This window comes from Monodon monoceros, unplaced genomic scaffold, assembly GCF_005190385.1.
Source record: "Monodon monoceros isolate NGI ecotype Baffin Bay Population unplaced genomic scaffold, NGI_Narwhal_1 Super_Scaffold_20, whole genome shotgun sequence".
NCBI classification, from domain to species: domain Eukaryota; kingdom Metazoa; phylum Chordata; class Mammalia; order Artiodactyla; family Monodontidae; genus Monodon; species Monodon monoceros.
The window spans coordinates 45,098,114-45,117,568 of NW_021703777.1; the positions used below are offsets into that span (position 1 = coordinate 45,098,114).

The 19,455-nt window shown below is 44.1% G+C and overlaps 1 protein-coding gene across 4 annotated transcripts in view; it reads right to left on the reverse strand.

Annotated features, from left to right (window-relative positions):
- SEPTIN11 (septin 11) overlaps positions 1-19,455 on the reverse strand; it is a 90,997-nt gene that overhangs the window by 19,368 nt on the left and 52,174 nt on the right. For 2 of the 4 annotated variants that reach the window (XM_029235764.1, XM_029235765.1), the window contains exons 3-6: positions 18,457-18,652; positions 9,374-9,560; positions 6,009-6,170; positions 1,108-1,204 (exon numbers count right to left, since the gene is read on the reverse strand). In XM_029235764.1, coding sequence (XP_029091597.1) covers positions 1,108-1,204; positions 6,009-6,170; positions 9,374-9,560; positions 18,457-18,652 — 642 coding nt within the window. Of the gene's footprint in view, positions 1-1,107; positions 1,205-6,008; positions 6,171-9,373; positions 9,561-11,543; positions 11,926-18,456; positions 18,653-19,455 lie in introns of those variants that run through there. The other 2 variants (XM_029235766.1, XM_029235767.1) reach the window with 2 other exon arrangements.

A 19,455-nucleotide genomic window follows, 5' to 3' on the forward strand; every position in this document is an offset into this window, starting at 1 on the left:
AGTGATCTTTCTAAGACGTAGTTACCATTGCCCCTGAAATCTCTGAGGCCTCAAGGTCACCCGAAGATCCTTCACTGGATCCTCCTTACACCCCTACAAAGACAGGATTTCTTCTGACAGCAGGGACCATGATTGCTGGTGATGAGGGTGGCTGCTGAGGGCAGGGCACCGTGGGAGGAGCTTTGCCAATACTGTCTTGACTCCTGGTAGCAGTTCTGCCTAGCAGGATTCCCAGATGCAAAGCGCGGCTCTGATGAGCAGGTTGACCTCCCAGACAGAGGCAGCAGAGTCTATATTCAGACCCCGTCACCTCTGGCTCCAAAGCCAGGCCGATTTCTACCCCTGCGTGCTGTCGGGACCCGTACGAGGCAGTTTTTATGTATCATCTCCTTTAACTTTATCAACAACACGATAAAGCAAGTTTTTCTATTGTAGAGAATTTGGGAAGATGGATAAAAACCATAATTTTCCTACGTGTCTCAAAGGTACTGTGCTTTCTCATGTCTCACAGGTTTATTGCCTTTCCTCAGAACAAAGGAAACGGAGGACTGATATATCGTAAGCCAATGAGGGAGCTTTCTGCAGCCACCCTACTTAATCCATAGCATTGGACGTCCCTCCTTCACGACACACAAGGGTTGGAAATAGAATCTGAGACCTTGCCCATCAAAGTGACATAGGAAATGTCTTCAGGTTAGAGATTGTGGTCATGTCCCACAACAATTATAGGTCCCTTGTTCTCAGATATTTACTGAGAAGACAATTTCCAAAAAAAAACCCAAAAAACAAGAAGACAATTTTTCCAGAGATAATGGAGAAACAAGTATCCTCTTGTTCGCAAGATCTCTCTTCCAGCAGGAATTTATACGAAATTCCCCACACAACCCAGCATCCTTGGGGGGCTGCCTCATTGGCACTAGGGCTCTGCAGCCACTTCTCTCCATTGCTTCCCAGCCTCCCTGCTTCTTTCTGGCCTCCACGACTGCCAGGTGTAAAACCCTGCCACCCCCTTCCACCTGCCCACGTCAAGGACCTGCCCAAACCCAGCGGGGACAGCCATCGTGGGGGTGACACACGAGGAAGCCCTTCCCCGCGACGCGCACGTACCCTGCACCACACCCCAGGGGTACTGCCTGGCCTTTGCCATCTTGTTGCCAATCTTCACCTCCTCGGTGCTGCCGACCACTGCGAAAGGGAGGTGGACCTGCCAGCAACACAAGGACAGAGAGCAGTTATCCTCCCCGTGCTGCAAAGACACGCTCTCCTCCGCTTCCACGCGCCCCCTCCCCCCGCAGGCCTCTGCTCAGGGCAAGAGAAAAGGGCGAGGGAGGGCAGAAGAGCGAGGGGCTCAACAGTTCAGTGGGGTTGGGCTTCGTGTGTCCGATCCCCCCTACAACCAGATGCCAAGTATCTGACATGAGCTGGACTCAGGGGGAAAATAGGAGTCTTTGCGATTCTATGGTAAGCGTGGGATGTCCACTGCCTGAGACTAGACACTGGTCTATGTGGTTATTGAGCACTTGAAAGGAGGCTTGTAAAATGAAGAAAATTTAAATTTTATTTACTTTTAATTAAGTTACATTTAAAGGGAAGCAGTGTGAAATATTTTTCCATGAATTATCGCTTTATTGTTTTGGTAGAACTGCATTTCACTTTGCTTCAAACTCAGATCTTCTTAAAAAAAAAAAAAAAAAAGAAGAACCAGTTTTGTTAACGTAGATGCAAACGTGAAGGAAAATTATCTTTTTGGTACTTACTTCATATTGAAAAACTTTTAAATATGTTAGCAGTAAGTTAGGTATGCATCCAAATTGGGATGTATGTAATTATAAGCTATACATTGGGGGAATTCCCTGGCAGTCCAGTGGTTAGAACTCGACACTTTCACTGCCAGCGACTGGATTAAATCCCTGGCTGGGGAACTAAGATCCCACAAGTCATGTGGTGTGACAAAAAAAGAATACATACACACACAGAGAGGACTTCAAAGCCCTGCTATGGAAACATCTCATTAATAATTTTTATATTGGTTACATGTTGAAATGATATTTCTGATATACTGGGTTAAATAAGTTTTTAAAATTAATTTTATGTTACTTTTTAAAAATGTGGCTACTGGGACTTCCCTGGTGGCGCAGTGGTTGAGATTCTGCCTGCCAATGCAGGGGACACGGGTTCGAGCCCTGGTCTGAGAAGACCCCACATGCCGCGGAGCGACTGGGCCCGTGAGCCACAACTACTGAGCCTGCGCGTCCGGAGCCTGTGCTCCGCAACGAGAGAGGCCGCGGTAGTGAGAAGCCCACGCACCGCGATGAACAGTGGCCCCCGCTCGCCGCAACTAGAGAAAGCCCTCGCACAGAAACGAAGACCCAACACAGCCAAAAATAAATAAATAAATTTATTTTAAAAAAATGTGGCTACTGGAAAATTTAAATTACTTGTGTGGCTCATATTTCTACTGAACAGCACTGGTTTAGACAGTTGATCATTGCACAAAATTCAAGTCAAATATACTTTAGCTCAACTTACTGGCTCAAGCCTTGCACCCCGACTTACCTTGAGCAGAGCTACTATTCAAGGCAACTGGCTGTGCCACGTTGGTTTATTTGGTAACTATGGCTACATTCCGGGGAGAAAACAGTAATTCTATCTTTCTCCTATTAGCACGTGAGAATAACATCTGAAATGGCTGCTCTGAGAATTATTATTTAGGGCTCCCTGACCCAGTGCTCTTCCACTACAGATACACTGAGGCAGACAAGAGTGTTTTAAAGCCAGATCCTCTCCCAGAGCTTGGCAAAATCCTCAGCCCAGGCCGCCCAACTGGTATTTGGTCTGGCGCTCCAGATACTTATATTTTCTAGTTCATCTCACACTCTGTAGGAAGGAAAGAAAGCACGTTCTCTTTTTCAGCATCTGGAACTGAAATGTGGTTCCCTGGAGCTGAGGGGTAATAGGACCCTTCCAGCCCACGTTCTGCTGTGCCGACCCAGGGAACTGCCCCCTCCACTCGACCTGAGTGACGAAAGCAACCGCCAACGAAATCTGCTTTCCACATATCATATGGGATTTCATCACCAGGAACTGCCTGCAAGGAAGACCCTAGAAGAAAATTCCTTGATAAAGAGCACAATGAATTTGGGAATATCAGTTCTGTGAATCTGATAAAGAGAGAAAAAGAGGAAAGATTCATGGGTATTTTCTTTCCAAGAAATTTAACACAAATTTAGTTTCATGGCCATGCAAAATTATTTAAAAGGACAGGAAGGGATATACAGAGAAAAACTGGATGATATTCATTCATGTTACTTCCTGAATCCCACTGACCCCAAATTGCAGTCCTACAGCCGAATAAACACGTGCCGTCCCAGCCTGAGCTTTTAACGATGCTATAACCAAGTACGCTCCTCCGCCTGGGTCCGTGGGACTGTTGTGAACATTAAATGTGGAGCTGGAGCAGTGCCCGATGCATAGTAATAAGTGCTCCATAAATGTCAAAATGTCAGGCACTACTGTTATCACCAAGTTCTCAGTACCCAGAACCAGAGAATTTTAGGGGTGGAACCTGTGTAGGAATTCCCTCCATGGTATCTCTTCTGAGTGAGTTGAAGCAGAATCTGTTGCCCACCAACTACTTGTGATGGAGGCACCAAGAGTTAAACGTGCACTTCACTGGGCCCAAAGCCCGCACTGCTCTTTTGCTCTCTGGTTTTGGTTCTGCCTTTTGAGTAAGTCTAGTCGCTCTCCCCTATGATTACCTTCCTTTCGCATGCCCTCGTGGCCATTTCCCAGGAAGAATCTGCTCTCCAGTTCCTTCCAAGGATTCCAGACCCTTTACTATCCTGGACACAGGAGCACGACAGCCGGGGGGGTCACATGACTCAGTGTGACCAGACTAGGACAGAGCCGAGCTGGTCTATCTCTGCATTAATGAGATCCCTAAATTTTATTTATTTTATTTAAAAAAAATTTTTTTTTTAATTTATTTTTGGCTGCTTTGGGCCTTCGTTGCTGTGCACGGGCCTTCTATAGTTGCAGTGAGAACGGGCTACTTTTTGTCGCAGTGCGCGGGCTTCTCGTTGCGGTAGCTTCTCTCACTGCGGAGCACGGGCTCTAGGCACGCAGAGGCTCAGTAGTCACGGCACACGGGCTCTAGAGCGCAGGCTCAGCAGTTGTGGCGCACGGGCTTAGTTGCTCCGCGGCATGTGGGATCTTCCCGGACCAGGGCTCAAACCCGTGTCCCCTGCATTGGCAGGCAAATTCTTAACCACTGGGCTACCAGGGACGCCCTGTAAAATTTTAAATTCAACAATTTCCCAGAGAAGGGGAAAGTTACATTCCCTTCCAAAGTCCTAATCATGTTGGGAGTGATTTATGGGAAAAGTTCCGCCTTAAATGATAACAGCCATATCTAGAAAAGTCCGTATGCTGAATGGAAGAAGGAAGAAGCAGTTTTGTGGAATTAGTCTGGTCTCCTAATTACGATGGCAAACAAGACTGGGACCAGGTGGACTGGGTCAGAATCCCAGTGCTGCTCTTAACTGGAAGACTTTGACCAAGTCATTTATTTCTCCAGATAAGCTTCAGTATGACTTTCTTTATATAAAATGTCCAGAACAGGCACACCTACAGAGACAAGGAGGTAGATTAGTGGTTGCCAGTGTTTGATGGTTAGAGGGCTGACATCTAAAAGGTATATGGTTCCCTCCTGGGGTGATGAAAATGTTCTAAAATTGACTGCGGCAATGGTTGCACAATGCTGTGAATACGCTAAAAACCACTGAATTGTACACTTTAAATGGGTGCCATACAGTGCATCAATTATATCTCAACAAGGCTGTTCATTAAAGAGCGCCTTTAGGGCTTCCCTGGTGGCGCAGTGGTTGAGAGTCCGCCTGCCGATGCAGGGGACACGGGTTCGTGCCCCGGTCCGGGAAGATCCCACATGCCGCGGAGCGGCTGGGCCCGTGAGCCATGGCCGCTGAGCCTGCGCGTCCAGAGCCTGTGCTCCGCAACGGGAGAGGCCACAACAGTGAGAGGTCCGTGTACCGGGGAAAAAAAAAAAAAAAAAGAGCGCCTTTAGTGCCTTTAATAATGACTTGATTAGACACTTGTCATGATCAGATCTGAGGAAAGTAAAACATACCTCAACGGACCACACATTAAAAAATCTAGACTGACTTCCACTGCCACCAGCACACTTCTGAATCAATTTCGAGCACGTATTCAGGGAAGGCCAAGCTATTTAACAGCTACTAATTACATTCCATTGAAGCTAACCTGCAGTTTTAAGAATTCCAAAAACCCTCAGTGGGCATCAACTATGTGTGAAGAATGCTGCTTCTTCTACAGAAGTCGGGCATTCCCAACTGAAGAAAGATGGGTACGGTTACGTGACACAGAGGTGAGCCACGGCTACGAGACACACAGGAGCAGTGGGAAAGACTTGGGTATCGACTAGCAGGATGGAGTGTCATCAGGAGAGATTATATCACAGGCACACTTAGATTGCTGAAGCTTTCATCATTTATCTCCTGACCATTCCTCCCTGTGATGTGGAAACTGCACCCTCCACTGCCAGTTTACCTCATGATTCAGGAAAGGGTGGGGAATGCAGAAAGGAGAAAAAGGCAGGAACCAATCACAGAAGCAAAAGAGAGGCAGGTGGATATGTTTCTGCTGACACTGGCAGAAGCAAGCGGAGAGCTAGTTCCTCTAAGCTGCTTTGTGTGAAATGGTGCTGGGCTGGCATTCCCTTCCCACAAGGTTTGCTGTGGAAATCAGAACTGTTAGAGCAGGAAGGAGATTTGAGATCTTGTCTAACTCTCCCATTTGACAGATGGACAAACTGAGAAGTAGGGTGATTAAATGACTTGAAACAGTGGCAGAGCTGGACCCCACTGAGTACGTTAGATGCTAGTCCAACGTTCTAGCCACTGCACAATGCTGCTACTAAGAAAAGCTTTCAGGAAAATCACTGGTTGGTCCTTTCTTACTTGAGGACTTACACTCATCGTTGCATTAATTTCTGCCACCGTTTCTTCGTCTGTGGGGAACTGATATATCTGGACTCCATTGCTGACTAGTTCACTCATGATCTTACTCTTGAATTTGTGCAATTCGTTCTTGGCAATGGTGTCAGCTTTTGCAATTATTGGAATGATGTTCACCTATAAACCAAACACATCCATTTTTATACGATTCCAACGTAAGAAAAATAGACAAATGAATAAAATATAGAAAACAAAGAAGCAGAAATTGTAAGACTTCCCTTAGAAATAGAGATGATATTAAATATTGGACTTTTTACCTAGATGCAAAATTAAGAAGATATGGAATAATCTTTTAGTTCCATCTCTGAACATTTTTACTCGCTCCCATCTGACACTGAAAGAAAGCATCCTCGTAATTTCCTCTTCTATGCCACCTCATTCTTCTTTATGGTGTAAAAGGAAGTGTTGCTCTATGACAAAGAGCGGTAACAAAGAAGCCTATTCTTTGAGTAACCACTCCTTTTTGACTCCTCCCAGCTACTTTAGGAGTTTGATTTTTGCATGTTTCTAACAGTCTAATACCAAGATTTTCATTAGTTAGAATACTGGAATATTCAGCTCTATGCAGGATAGCATCCTTTCTTTCTTCTGATGACTTGAGAACTGCTGGAAGCAGAGAACCTAAGTATTAACCAAAACAAAATTGATTTCACCTACTTTTAAATTTTTCAAAATCACACCAACTAATTCTCTTGAAAATCAGCTTCTATCACATTACTTCTCTGTGCCAGAATGAGACCTAGTGCCAAAAGACAAGGCTCACTTTCAGAGCATCAGATACAAAGACCAGGTGAGAACTCTGACGTTTGACAACACTGGCAGAAAGCCCAGAACGAGGGCCAAGGACCCTCAAGCGCAAGCCCCAAAGCCCAAGGTGGGACACTCTGCTCCCAACTTACCCCAGCACTGTCCACAGGACACATTCTTTAAAATCGATTTTTTACAATTAACTTTCTTCCACTCCCTGATTGGTACAGAGGTTTCAACAAGTTGCTACTGACATCTGATACCGGGGACCATGCTCTCCACCCAGCTCAGGTGAAAAGGGAACAGGCTCGGTGAGAAAGCGATCAGTCCCAGCCAGAGAAGAGGGAGTCTTTAGGGGGGTTTTTCGGGTCACATCTGCATTCCTTTGCTTCTCCTTTTATCCCAAGAGCCAAGTCAAATATCCCTGATAAACCAGACTGAGATGACCCGTTGATGGAAAAATCTGTTCTGCCCTATTCCTCAACCCAATCCTAACCTTGTCATGGATGGGCTTCCTGCAGCAAGTTGCCTCAGTGAGACAGACATCATTGAGGGTGGGAGAATGCCTGGACCAGGACGTGGGGAACAAACCCCTCCCTATGGTTTGTATTGGCTAACTTTTGTGCACACTTAGTATTGGCTTAATATCAACATGGACAAAATGGCAGAGGTTCACATTTTCTTGGCCAGTTTGATTAGAGTAGATAGAAGAACCAAGCAAATTTAGATTCAAGATCTCTTCTTCCTCAGTGGCAGGTGCTTGGAAATCCTGTCTGAAATTGTCATATGTTTGCCTTAACTCTTCACTTTACTTGTATCAACGAACCTTTGACAACACCGTTTTCAGATACTCCCTAGCACTTCAGCTCTACAACAATAGTTCTTTGAAAGCAGTTTAACCAGCTTTGTAGCGGTTGTTCTGTTTTGTTTTGATTAGCTGTTTGTTTTGCCTTGTTTTCTTTCCCTTTTTAAATTGAAGCATAATCCTGTTGTTGGATATCACCCTGGCGTGGTCTACAAGCTCAGCCTCAGTGAGGAAGCCACCTCCCTCTGTCTGCTTCCCAGCCCTGCTCTCAAGGACGTGACAGTGAAGGAAGCAGACCTCCCTGCCCAGTGAGCCACCATTGATGGTTCACTGAAGCTGAATCAAATGAGATGAGGAAGGGTTTCCATTTATTCTCCCAAGAGTGCTCTAGCTGCAGGACTCCTTTCTGGCTGGTAGAATATGTTTCTGTAAAGCAGTGCGTCTTCGCAAGCTGGGGGCCCCGGGTGCCTGGCTCGGTGTCAGCCCGCAGGCCCTTTTTGGGCTGGTACAGGCAGAGAGGCCTTGGGGACAGGCTGATCTTCTCAGCATTCTCTCACTATTATGTCCCTCCGGAGCAAAAGCATCTTTTAAACAGTGTTGTTTGGACAGAAAATAACACCCAACAAAGCCCTCTAAAGGTAAGACTTTGTACTGAACTCAAAAAGAGGTTAGAATCTAAGAGGAAACACTATAGCTCAATTTTGTGGGTGTCCTTGTTGCCACTTGCTGCTTCTTTATTTCAGAATGTATTGTCTTCCATTTATTTCAAAATGGAAAATCAAATTAATCATAAAGTAGATCATCAAATGTTGTCAAACTCATCAGTCCCTTCCTCCAAATGTTGTGAAGGAGAAAGGTTATAAATGTGCAAAGATTAGGGGTCAGGCTTGATCTGAGACTCTACTTCTTTTGAACAAATGGTGCAGCTCAGTTTTAAAATCTAAGAAGTTGGACCATCCTTATCACATAGATAAAAAAAAATAAACTTTTTTTTCCATGTTAAACTTCAAATTAAAGCCAAGCCTGTAAAAACCTTTCAAAGAGAGATTTAAAAGAAAGTTTTTAAGAAAATAAACAAAGCATGAAATTATAGTTCAATCTCACTAAATTTAACCCTTCCTACGACCCTTTAGGTGTCTCCACTGTCTAATTCCCCAACCCTCAACAGAGCATACACTAGTGCTAATTTAAGAACTAAAAATACTTTGTAATAAGCTACATGGTTCTGTTTGTTTTGTTTTGTCCTAATATCCAGAGAGGTTTTGAACCATTTTTTTCAAAACCCTATGGTTCCGTCAACCAGAAAAAACAAATACACGGTTAGGAAGTAGGGAGGGATAAACAGGTGGTGCACAGAAGCCTTTTAGGGCAGTGAAATTACTCTGTATGATACTCTAGTGACGAATACATGTCATTATAAATGTGTCTAAGCCCACAGAATGTACAACACCAAGAGTGCACCCTCATGTAAACTATGGACTTGGGGTGACAGTGATGTGTCTCTGTAGGTTCTCCAGTTGTAACAAATGCACCATCTGATGGGAATGTTGGCAATGGGGTGGGAGTGGGGCTATGCATGTCACGGGGCAGCGAGTATGTGGAAAATCTCTGCACCTTCCTCTTAATTTTGCTGTGAACCTAAAACTGCTCTAAAACATAGTCTTTAAAACAAAACACCAAATTACACTGAAAGCAGAGGTAAATCGGGGCCCCCGGATAGAAGTGATCTTACAGGAGAGTGAACGGTACCCAGAACAGCAGTGAGTACCTTACTGTCCAGCTTCTTCATGGTGACCAGGTCCAGGGACTTCAGCGAATGTCCAGTGGGGGCAATGAAGTAGAGGCATGCGTGGATCCTGGTGTCATGGTAGTTGAAGAGAGAACGTTTGATCTTCAGTTCCTCTTGCAAGTAGGCCTCAAACTGGGCATCGATATATTCCACGATCGGCTTATAGCTAGGATGCAGAAGAAGGTTTTTTTTTTTTCCTTTTTTGCGGTACACGGGCCTCTCACTGTTGCGGCCTCTCCCGTTGTGGAGCACAGGCTCCGGACGCGCAGGCTCAGCGGCCACGGCTCACGGGCCCAGCCGCTGCACGGCATGTGGGATCCTCCCGGACCGGGGCATGAACCCATGTCCCCTGCATCGGCAGGCGGACTCTCAACCACTGCGCCACCAGGGAAGCCCCCAGAAGAAGGTTTTTTTAAAACACATTTTCAAATCAGCATGTTGCTAGTCTCAAACCTCTTTGTACAATCCTCCAGGAAGTCTTCAGTAGTTCCTTCTTCCCTAAGAGCTAAGGCCCAAGTTCCTTACCTTGGCAGCCCAGGCCTTTAGCCATCTGGCCCCTGAACATCACCCCAGGCCCTCTCTCCAACCCCTTCCGGGGCTCACCCTTTCTGTCCCACATGTCAAGCTCTCGCCTGCCTCTGTGCCTTTCCTCATGCTAGCCATCCCATCCCCCCACACCTCAACCTGGAATGGTCTTCTTCCTATTATTCCCCTGGCTAACATTCAGCCTTTAAAACAGCAACTGGAAATACGTGAGACACACTGTCACTTCCCCCATGGCACCCACGAAGGTATCGCTAGAGACTGTGGCATTCCTTCCTGCTGGGCAAAACTGAGCCTCAAAATCTGTCTCAATAAAGTGATTTTGACAGCCTCTCCCAGCTGATTGGCATCGGTGCACAAGATGAAACTGCTCTGCAGTTTCAGGATGCAGCACCTCCTCCTGCTGGCAGCCCCCTCCCTGCTCCTGCGCCCCCAACCCCCGAGGACGAGGGCTTCTCCGTACTCTCATAAAGCCCTGCGCGTGCCATAACCTCATCTATAAACTGAACTGCCTGGTCTATTATGATCAAGATTCTCCCCAACTCTCAAATTTTATGATCTGAAGGTAAACTCTGTAACCCTCTCTTCTCACCAAATCATAATTCAAATCCAGTTTGAATAATTACACATGACTCTATTAGCTGACCAAAAACACAATCACTAATAGCATATTGGGAAGACATATTCAATAAACCATATGTTCTCCAGGGATTAAACAGTACATTAGGTCACTGTGGAAAAGCCATGAACTCTTCCAGGTCTCCGAGGGGACTGCTCAGAAGTAAGGGTCAGCAGCAATGACATGGGCTGATCAGGAATAAAATGGGTTAATTCTTCCCCAAACTTACTACCTTGCTGAGGAACAGTTTAGGCATTAACAAAAATAAAAACCTCTCAACAGTCAACTCTCGGATCCATAAATTAAACTGAAATCCCTGAAAGAGAACTATAAATCTTTTATAATGAGGATGACAGCAGATGCCCTGAAAGGAAAAAACAAACAAAACAAAACAAACAAACAAAAATGGATGACCCAAACTGAAAACAGAAAAAAGTTTTCTTATATTTTCCCTTGATTTATCATAATCCACTGTTTGAACGTGAGCAGACGAAACCTCTAGAGGTTTCAAGAAAAAGCAGAATGGGCCTAAATAAAATTCTAAACATGACAGTAGAAATCCCAATGAATTCCAGTAGAAAGGATAAGCAAGTAATAAGATTCTCCTCCACTTTCCAATTTTAAAATACAGGCAGGAATTATATAACAATAGCAATAGCCGTTGTTATGATAGGATAAAGCATGGACTCAAGCCAGACCACCGAAGACCAAACTCCAAATCCATAATTTACTAGCTGTGTGGCTTTGGGCAAGCTACTAAACCTCTCTGTGTTTCAATTTCCTCATAGGTGATATCAAGGACAAAGATATTACCTATATCAGACAGCTAATGTGACAAATTAAGTGAGCTAACATATGTAAAGAATTAGCCCATAAAACTGTGAGATATAACTATTTCATAGTAATATAATAAACAACAAATAAGAGAAAAGCAAGCCTGACTTTTCAAAAAGACAGGGAAAAAAAAAAAAGGAACTTTACACTGACCCGCTTTCCATGGTAACTGTTCTGCTACTGACTCATGCCCTGTAGGGCAGTGGACCAGGCCACTCCAGCGAGGCCCACCCATGCCCTGTCAGTCCAGAGCCTGATCTTTCGGTCTCCTGACACCGAGGCATGTGACTGGGGGAATCAAGGTCCCCCTACGCCCTCTTAACCCCAAAGAGAGGAAAGCAGCTCACAGCAGGTGCTCCTTCCTGCCTCCCCAGTTCCTGATTTGCAGCTTCTGAGCACCTCCCCACAAGAGTGGCCCAAGTATGCTGCTTCTTTCTATTCATTTCCTTTCTGCATTTGTTTTCTTTTTTAACATCTTTATTGGAATATAATTGCTTTACAATGGTGTGTTAGTTTCTGCTTTATAACAAAGTGAGTCAGCTATACATATACATATATCCCCTTATCTCCTCCCTCTTGCGTCTGTCTCCCTCCTTCCCACCCTCCCACCCATCTAGGTGGTCACAAAGCACCGAGCTGATCTCCCTGTGCCATGCGGCTGCTTCCCACTAGCTATCTATTTTACGTTTGGTACTGTGTATATGTCCATGCCACTCTCTCACTTAGTCCCAGCTTACCCTTCCCCCTCCCCGTGTCCTCCAGTCCATTCTCTACGTCTGCGTCTTTATTCCTGTCCTGCCCCTAGGGTCTTCAGAACCCTTTTTTTTTTTTTTTTTTTTAGATTCCATATATATGTGTTAGCATACAGTATTTGTTTTTCTCTTTCTGACGTACTTCACTCTGTATGACAGACTCTAGGTTCATCCACCTCACCACAAACAACTCAATTTTGTTTCTTTTTATGACTGTGTAATATTCCATTGTATATATGTGCCACATCTTCTCTATCCATTCATCTGTCGATGGACACTTAGGTTGCTTCCACGTCCTGGTTATTGTAAACAGTGCTGCAATGAACATTGTGGCACATGACTCTTTTTGAATTATGGTTTTCTCAGGGTATATGCCCAGTAGTGGGATTGCTGGGTCATATGGTAATTTTATTTTTAGTTTTTTAAGAAACCTCCATACTGTTCTCCATAGTGTCTGTAACAGTTTACATTCCCACCAACAGTTTGCATTTGGTTTTGATTCTAATCCTCCAAGATTATGGGGTATATAGCACCTCTCCTTTTCCAGTGAGGCATGCTTTCTGCCCTGGATTTGGTATATCCAAAGACATCTTTTGTTCTCCTCTATACCTCGGGCTTCCTTCTGCCATCACCTATTAAGGAGTTTGGGCCAATCTTTTCAATCTCCCTCTTCTCCCTGCATGTGGTTTCCTTGGAAAATCACATTTACTCCTGTGTTTCACTTAACCAGACCTTTCACCCAAGTTTCAGACCAATCCATCCAACTGCTTACCAGATATTTCCACTTGCTCTTCTAAATATGTCCAAAATCAAACTCTTCATCTTGTCCCCAGACCCACACTCCCCCGTATTCCTCCGGTCAGCAAATTGCACCCGCATCCAGACCACTGGCCGTGTCAGAACCCCGGGGTTCAACCCAGAGACCTCCTCTCCTACCTCCTACACACAACCAAGCACAAAATCCCATCCATTTTACCCTCTGTATCATGATAAACAAATAAATGTATTCCAGGAGAACAATTTACCATAAGCACTACGCCTTGTGTTCCAGATTTAATTATGTTGATGAAACAGTTTCTTCCTGATGCATAATGAGTCAGCCTAGTGGCTTTGTACTCCCCTTCACATCCTTTGAACAAACTCTCTTGCCCTTTCTCCTACTCCTGTCCATAAGTTATCTACACTCAAAGTCATAAGGATAAGGAAACTTCATCCCTATTTTGCCTTTCGCTAGTTTCCATTCTTACAGCAAGGATACCTATTTATATTCTGTTCTGCCAATTCGAACTTCTGTGGATTTTAGCAATATCAAGCAGAGGAAAGGGCACGGTGGGGGAAGGAGGGGGGATAGGGCAGATCAAATCAAGTCCTTACATTTTCACATAATTTCTTTTTAAGGCATGGGATATTCCTTTTTATCTACTACTTATTTTTTTCCCCCCATAAATCTGCAGCCATTAAAAAAACACAAAAAAAATTGACAGAGGTTGACCCTAAAACTGATGGGGAAAAAATATTTTATGCAATGTTTTCTATCCACCCAAGCTACCCACCTGCGAAACAGCCAATGCCATTGTTCGGGGACTGACTCTCCATTTCACATGTGACCAGGTACCTACCATCTTTCTATCTATTAGCCAAAGTTAATTTTCCTTATCCTTCAACTACATCTACCAGAAAGTGTAATTAAGACAGAATTTGAAGACCAAACAGTCCATTCCATTACCATTTTATAACTCTGATAAAGATTTGGTGGGCTTGAGGATTCTCTCAGTGGATTTCAATTATCCATGCTTTTTTAGGACTGGTTACCATTATAGTTTGTAATATGCCGTTGACATTCTGTCTCCCACCTCCCAAATGTGAGGCCAACAAATTCTTTTATTTCCAGCGCTACGGCAAAATTTGGTTTCCCTTCTTCTCCAGACCTCTTTCCTTCTTTACTGAAGCGTACAGACAGCAAAACAAGGAGGCCCTTAGACCACGAAGAGTTAATCGTGCTGTTAAACAAAACAGGAAACCTCACCAGATCTCTCTTCCTGCCTCCTTCTAGCTAGCCTGGTCCCAGGCAGTTAATGATGCAGGAATGCTGACATGTCCGAAGCCTACATAAACAAACTGGGACATTCTTGAAGTCTTGCATCGATGGCAGAAAAGCTTGCCTAATCCTCAAAGTAGTAAAAATAATCATGGGTTTAGAGAAACAGCACATCCCCTTCCATATGTTTACATATCGATACAGAAATGCATATCCCACTTGCAATTTTTTGAAGGAAGCAGACCCTATCCAAATGACTTCTTTTTAACAGACATTTGGGTTTATAGTCAACAGTGTCAACAATCATTCTGGGGCACAGAGTTCTAAATGCCACTTAAAGAGGTTATGCAACAGCTGTCAAGAAATTTCAGAAGAAAAAAAAATACTTGGTATGTAGGTTAGGTTAATATCACACTTCCTCTCTTCTAAGTCTCCTTGGAAACTATTATTTGACCCAAATGAGTCAGATAATTTCTTAAAGAGGCCTCCAGCTGCGAACGTGTGGATCAGCGTTGCACTGGCCACATGCTGTTCAGGGCTGGTGAGTGAAAACCCCCCAGGCTGAGGGAAAGTCCCCATTTAGGGGAGAAGTAAAAATGCAATGGCAGTGCTGAGGCGATGACTCAGAGCTACAACAGCTCAAGGAAACTTAGCAGCAAAATGCAGGAAGACGGTTCTCATTCCTGCAGGAATACACCCTGAGAAGGTGCAGCTGACGTCTTCCCATCAGGGAGTGCACAAGCATGGCACTCCCCAACCCCAGGGAGAGACCTGCGCAGGTCAGAGATGGAGACCCGCCTTGCTCGGACGGGGGCTCCGTGACCACACAAGGACCAGCGTGCCCTTTTGCCTGTCATCAGGGTTTTCTCTTCATCTGTTTCAGTGGGCATTGCAGACAGCCTTCAGGCAAGAACCTCTCCATCATTCCCCCGCATTGAGGTCATAAATTAAGAGCAACTGCTCAGCTGTGCTTAGCTTTCCTCCACTCCAAGACAATGTACAGATAGTCCATTTTGACAGATGCAAAATGAAATCTTTCTTACTATGTCTAACAACTGCTCCTGTATTACAGGCCAATGCTTACTGAAGAGCATTTAAATTGCCCTATACATAAAATAGAGCTCCGTGCTCAGCTAGAGCATGAGTTAAATATTTCTCTGCTGTTACTATGTGCTCATACTTCTATCACAGAGAGTTAAAATATACCTAGACAATACATAGCCCTAGATAAAATGGTTCAAATTCCTCTTTACAAAACACACACATACAACATACACAGTTTGGAGGAAAATGAAGCAAACAAACAAAAAAACAAAAAAAACTGGTACTAATGAAGTTTCTGAGCCCTAAGCAAACATAATGTAACTTAATGATCTGGTGTCTTATTCCCATTAAGCTGCCACTGCACAAAAATGTCTCTGGAAGCCTCCTTCTGGAATTATCTTTGGGCCTGGGACAGTTTAATTTTAACTTTCTCAAACGTTTTTTGAGAATGAACTTAAGTATTTAAAACAATCATAACGGACTTCCCTGGTGGCACAGTGGTTAAGAATCCGCCTGCCACAGATATACAATGGAATATTACCCAGCCATAAAAAGAAACGAAATTTGTAGTGAGGTGGATGGACCTAGAGTCTCTCATACAGAGTGAAGTAAGTCAGAAAGAGAAAAACAAATACCATATGCTAACACATATATATGGAATCTAAAAAAAAAAAAAAAAAAAAAAAAATGGTTCTGAAGAACCTAGGAGCAGGACAGGAATAAAGAGGCAGACGTAGAGAATGGACTTGAGGACAAGGAGAGGGGCAGGGGTAAGCTGGGCCGAAGTGAGAGAGTGGCATGGACATGAGTACACTGCCAAGTGTAGGGTAGATAGGTAGTGGGAAGCAGCCACATAGCACAGGGAGATCAGCTCGGTGCTCTGTGACCACCTTGAGGGGTGGGATGGGGAGGGCAGGGGGGAGACGTGGGAGGGAGGAGATATGGGGATATATGTATATGCACAGTTGATTCACTTTGTTATAAAGCAGAAACTAACACACCATTGTAAAGCAATTATACTCCAATAAAGATGTTGAAAAAAAAAAAGAATCCGCCTGCCAATGCAGGGGACATGGGTTCGAGCCCTGGTCCGGGAAGATCCCACATGCCACGGAGCAACTAAGCCCATGCGCCGTAACTACTGAGCCTGCACTCTAGAGCTCATGAGCCAGAACTACTGAGCCCATGTGCCACAACTACTGAAGCCTGCGCACCTACAGCCCATGCTCCGCAACAAGAGAAGCCACCGCAATGAGAAGCCCGCGCACCGCAACGAAGAGTAGCCCCTGCTCACCGCAACTAGAGAAAGCCCACGTGCAGCAACAAAGACCCAAAGCAGCCAAAAATAAATTTAAAAATACAAAATAAAAATTAAAAAAAATAAAAGTTAAAAAAAAGCAAAATGAAACAATCATAAGGCATTTAAAGTCAAGATTAGTGAATAAGATGGATGATCTTGAGATTAACACCAAGAAGGTTTAAGGCTTAACAGCTTCCCTCAAATAAGGGCACACAGCAACTCAGAGAAAAGAGCCAAACTTGCTTGGCTTTATAAAATGACTATGTGTGTTTTATAAAAGTAAAACCTCTGGATGCGGACAGCCTTCTCTACTAACTGATGGGTGCTAAACTACTAAAGCAAAATAGCCTGAGATAAGATGTAAATGAAAGAACTTGAGTCAATAAAATGACTGTTTGCTTCACCTCAAAAAGAAAAAAAAAAGCAAAACCTCACTATATTATTTTATAACTAGATCATCAAGTCTATGTAAACCAGTTTTAGTGAATGAATACGTGAGACTGACATAGCTAACAGCTTCTGTCGACATACAAACTACAGGACCAAAATTCTGAAAAGACATTTTATTTCTTAAGCAGCTTAAACATGTCCTTCTTCTACACTGACAAAGAAGTTTGTTATATATATTATCAAATTAGCTTAACAAACCCTTGCTGGATAGAGAGCGATCTGAATTCCTCACTAGGCTCCACTGAAACCACACTCAATATTCAGACTCAATGTGGCCATTCTGCACCCAGCGGGCCACCCAAGTACGAGCAGCCCACAGGAAGACCCAGACAATGCACAAAGGACACACAGTGCTCAGGCCACGGCACTAGCATCAATATTAAGATCCTGCTCTGGCTGGAAGTCAACGACAATTCTTCCAACCGATCTTTCACAAACATGCTTTCTTCACTTTGGGGTTTTAGGAGCTGATAGCACTGTATCAGCTGTGTATTATTACCACACCCCTCCTCCAGGCTTAGCCTTTCCCAGTGCCCTTCCTTACACCCCACCTAAGAAGAGACTGTAAACAGATCCCACTGGAAGAGGCCCGAGAGTATCCAGGTCATTCCCTTAGAGTGAGATAAATTGCCAAGGTCCCATAGCTGCTCATCGGCAGAATCCAGATCACAACCCGGGTCTACTAAATCCTGGGCTTTGGCTTCTTGGGAAAATCACGTTGACTCCAAGTTTTCATTCAGATCTGTAGGAATTTGGGGATTCAGTCAAATATCCCCATCTGCCTCAGAGACTAGGAGAGCATGGCAGATGCTCATTCCAAACTCCTTTTACTTTTTAATGCCCCCCCCACCCTTTTTTTTTTGGCAGAGTTAAAACAGCAACAACAACAAAAACCAGAAACCACACTTCCCAGACTCTCTTGCAGCTAGTGTTCTGGATCTGGTCTACTTTCTACCAAGCAGATGCAGCCATACAAGACCTGGAAGCAGGAAGGGAGCCACACAAGGCAGAGGCCCACACAGGGAAAGGGGTTCTTCTTGCAAGCGATGGTAAAGGCATTTGGCTCTCTGAGACAGACTGGGTAAAGGTTCTAGAGACCTCTCCCCAGTGTCAGAGGTACCAAACTATATAAGGTAGTTTGCGGCAGGGGTTCCACTAACTGTACGTGTTTCTCTAGACTGCTGTTCCAGGTGGGAAAGCGCCCAAGCCTGGTTCCATGACTCTCCTGGAAAAATGCCATAAGGTAGCTTATGCCTTCTAACAAATCCCTCTTCTCCTTACCCTAGCTGGAATCAATTACACTAGCTGATTCTGACCTCAAGAACATTCTAAGAAAATTTCTCAGAGGACAAGAATGTCTTATCTTTTAGGTGATAGGAGACCAAGCCCCATAACTAGCGAACATTTAGTCTTTACATTTACCCGGGATGGATCCTGTTACCTTCTCACTCATTTACATCCCCACAAAATCCCAAGATGTACCTGTCATCCTTATTTATCTGGTCTCCAAATCCCACAGTGTCAACGATGGTTAACTTCAGCCGTACATTGCTTTCCTGAAGCTCATAACTTCTGGCTTTTAACCGGACACCTGGTTCATTGTGAGTAGCTGGGTCACTTTCAAATTTGGTGTTGAATAAAGTGTCCATTAATGTGGATTTGCCAATGCCCGTCTCGCCTGCATGACCACAAGGGAGAAATCAAAGAATGTGTCAATGCCTCTGAGGCACCAGTTCACACCATCAGGAGTTTTTCATCATCATGACAGTAAAATTTCTTGAAAAGTCAGTATCACCAAAAATCCCACCACAAAAAGATAGTTCTTTCCATGTGTGATCTACGGAATACTTCCCAAGAAACGCTTTAATGAATTTCCAAAACCATTCAGTAGAAAAGATCTTGAACTTACAGATCAAGATGCTTTTCTTTACCTCTGCATAGAGAATTAGAACCTATAAGCTTGCCTGTGGTCAGTTTGTGGTCATTTCAAAGACATAAACCATAGTTCCTCCTTCCCTAAATGTTGGCATGTAACACTATATTGCTTTAAAAAAATTTCTATATGCTGAGTTTCTGTTACGAAGAAAATTCAAAAGACTGATTCATTTGTATTGGATTACTTGATATCATCTACTGTTGTGGAAAAGAATTACATTTTTCAAAACAACACACTTGACAAACAATAGCAATCATAACAAACCCAGCTACAGCCGCTGAGTGCTTACCTTGTACCAGGCCCTGTGGTAAGAGCTTCCAATGCACTATCTCATTTAAACCCTAGTACTAACCCCCATGGAATAAGTACTGCTCTTTCCTCCCTTTTACAGATGGGGCATTAAGGCTTAGATAAGGTCTAAGTAACTTGTCTAAAGTCACACTGTTAAGTGGCAGAGCCAGGCTTCTAACCCAAGTTTGTGTGGTTCTAACACCTACGCTCAACCAACACAGCATCCTGACTTCACTGTTACAGAGAAAACTGAC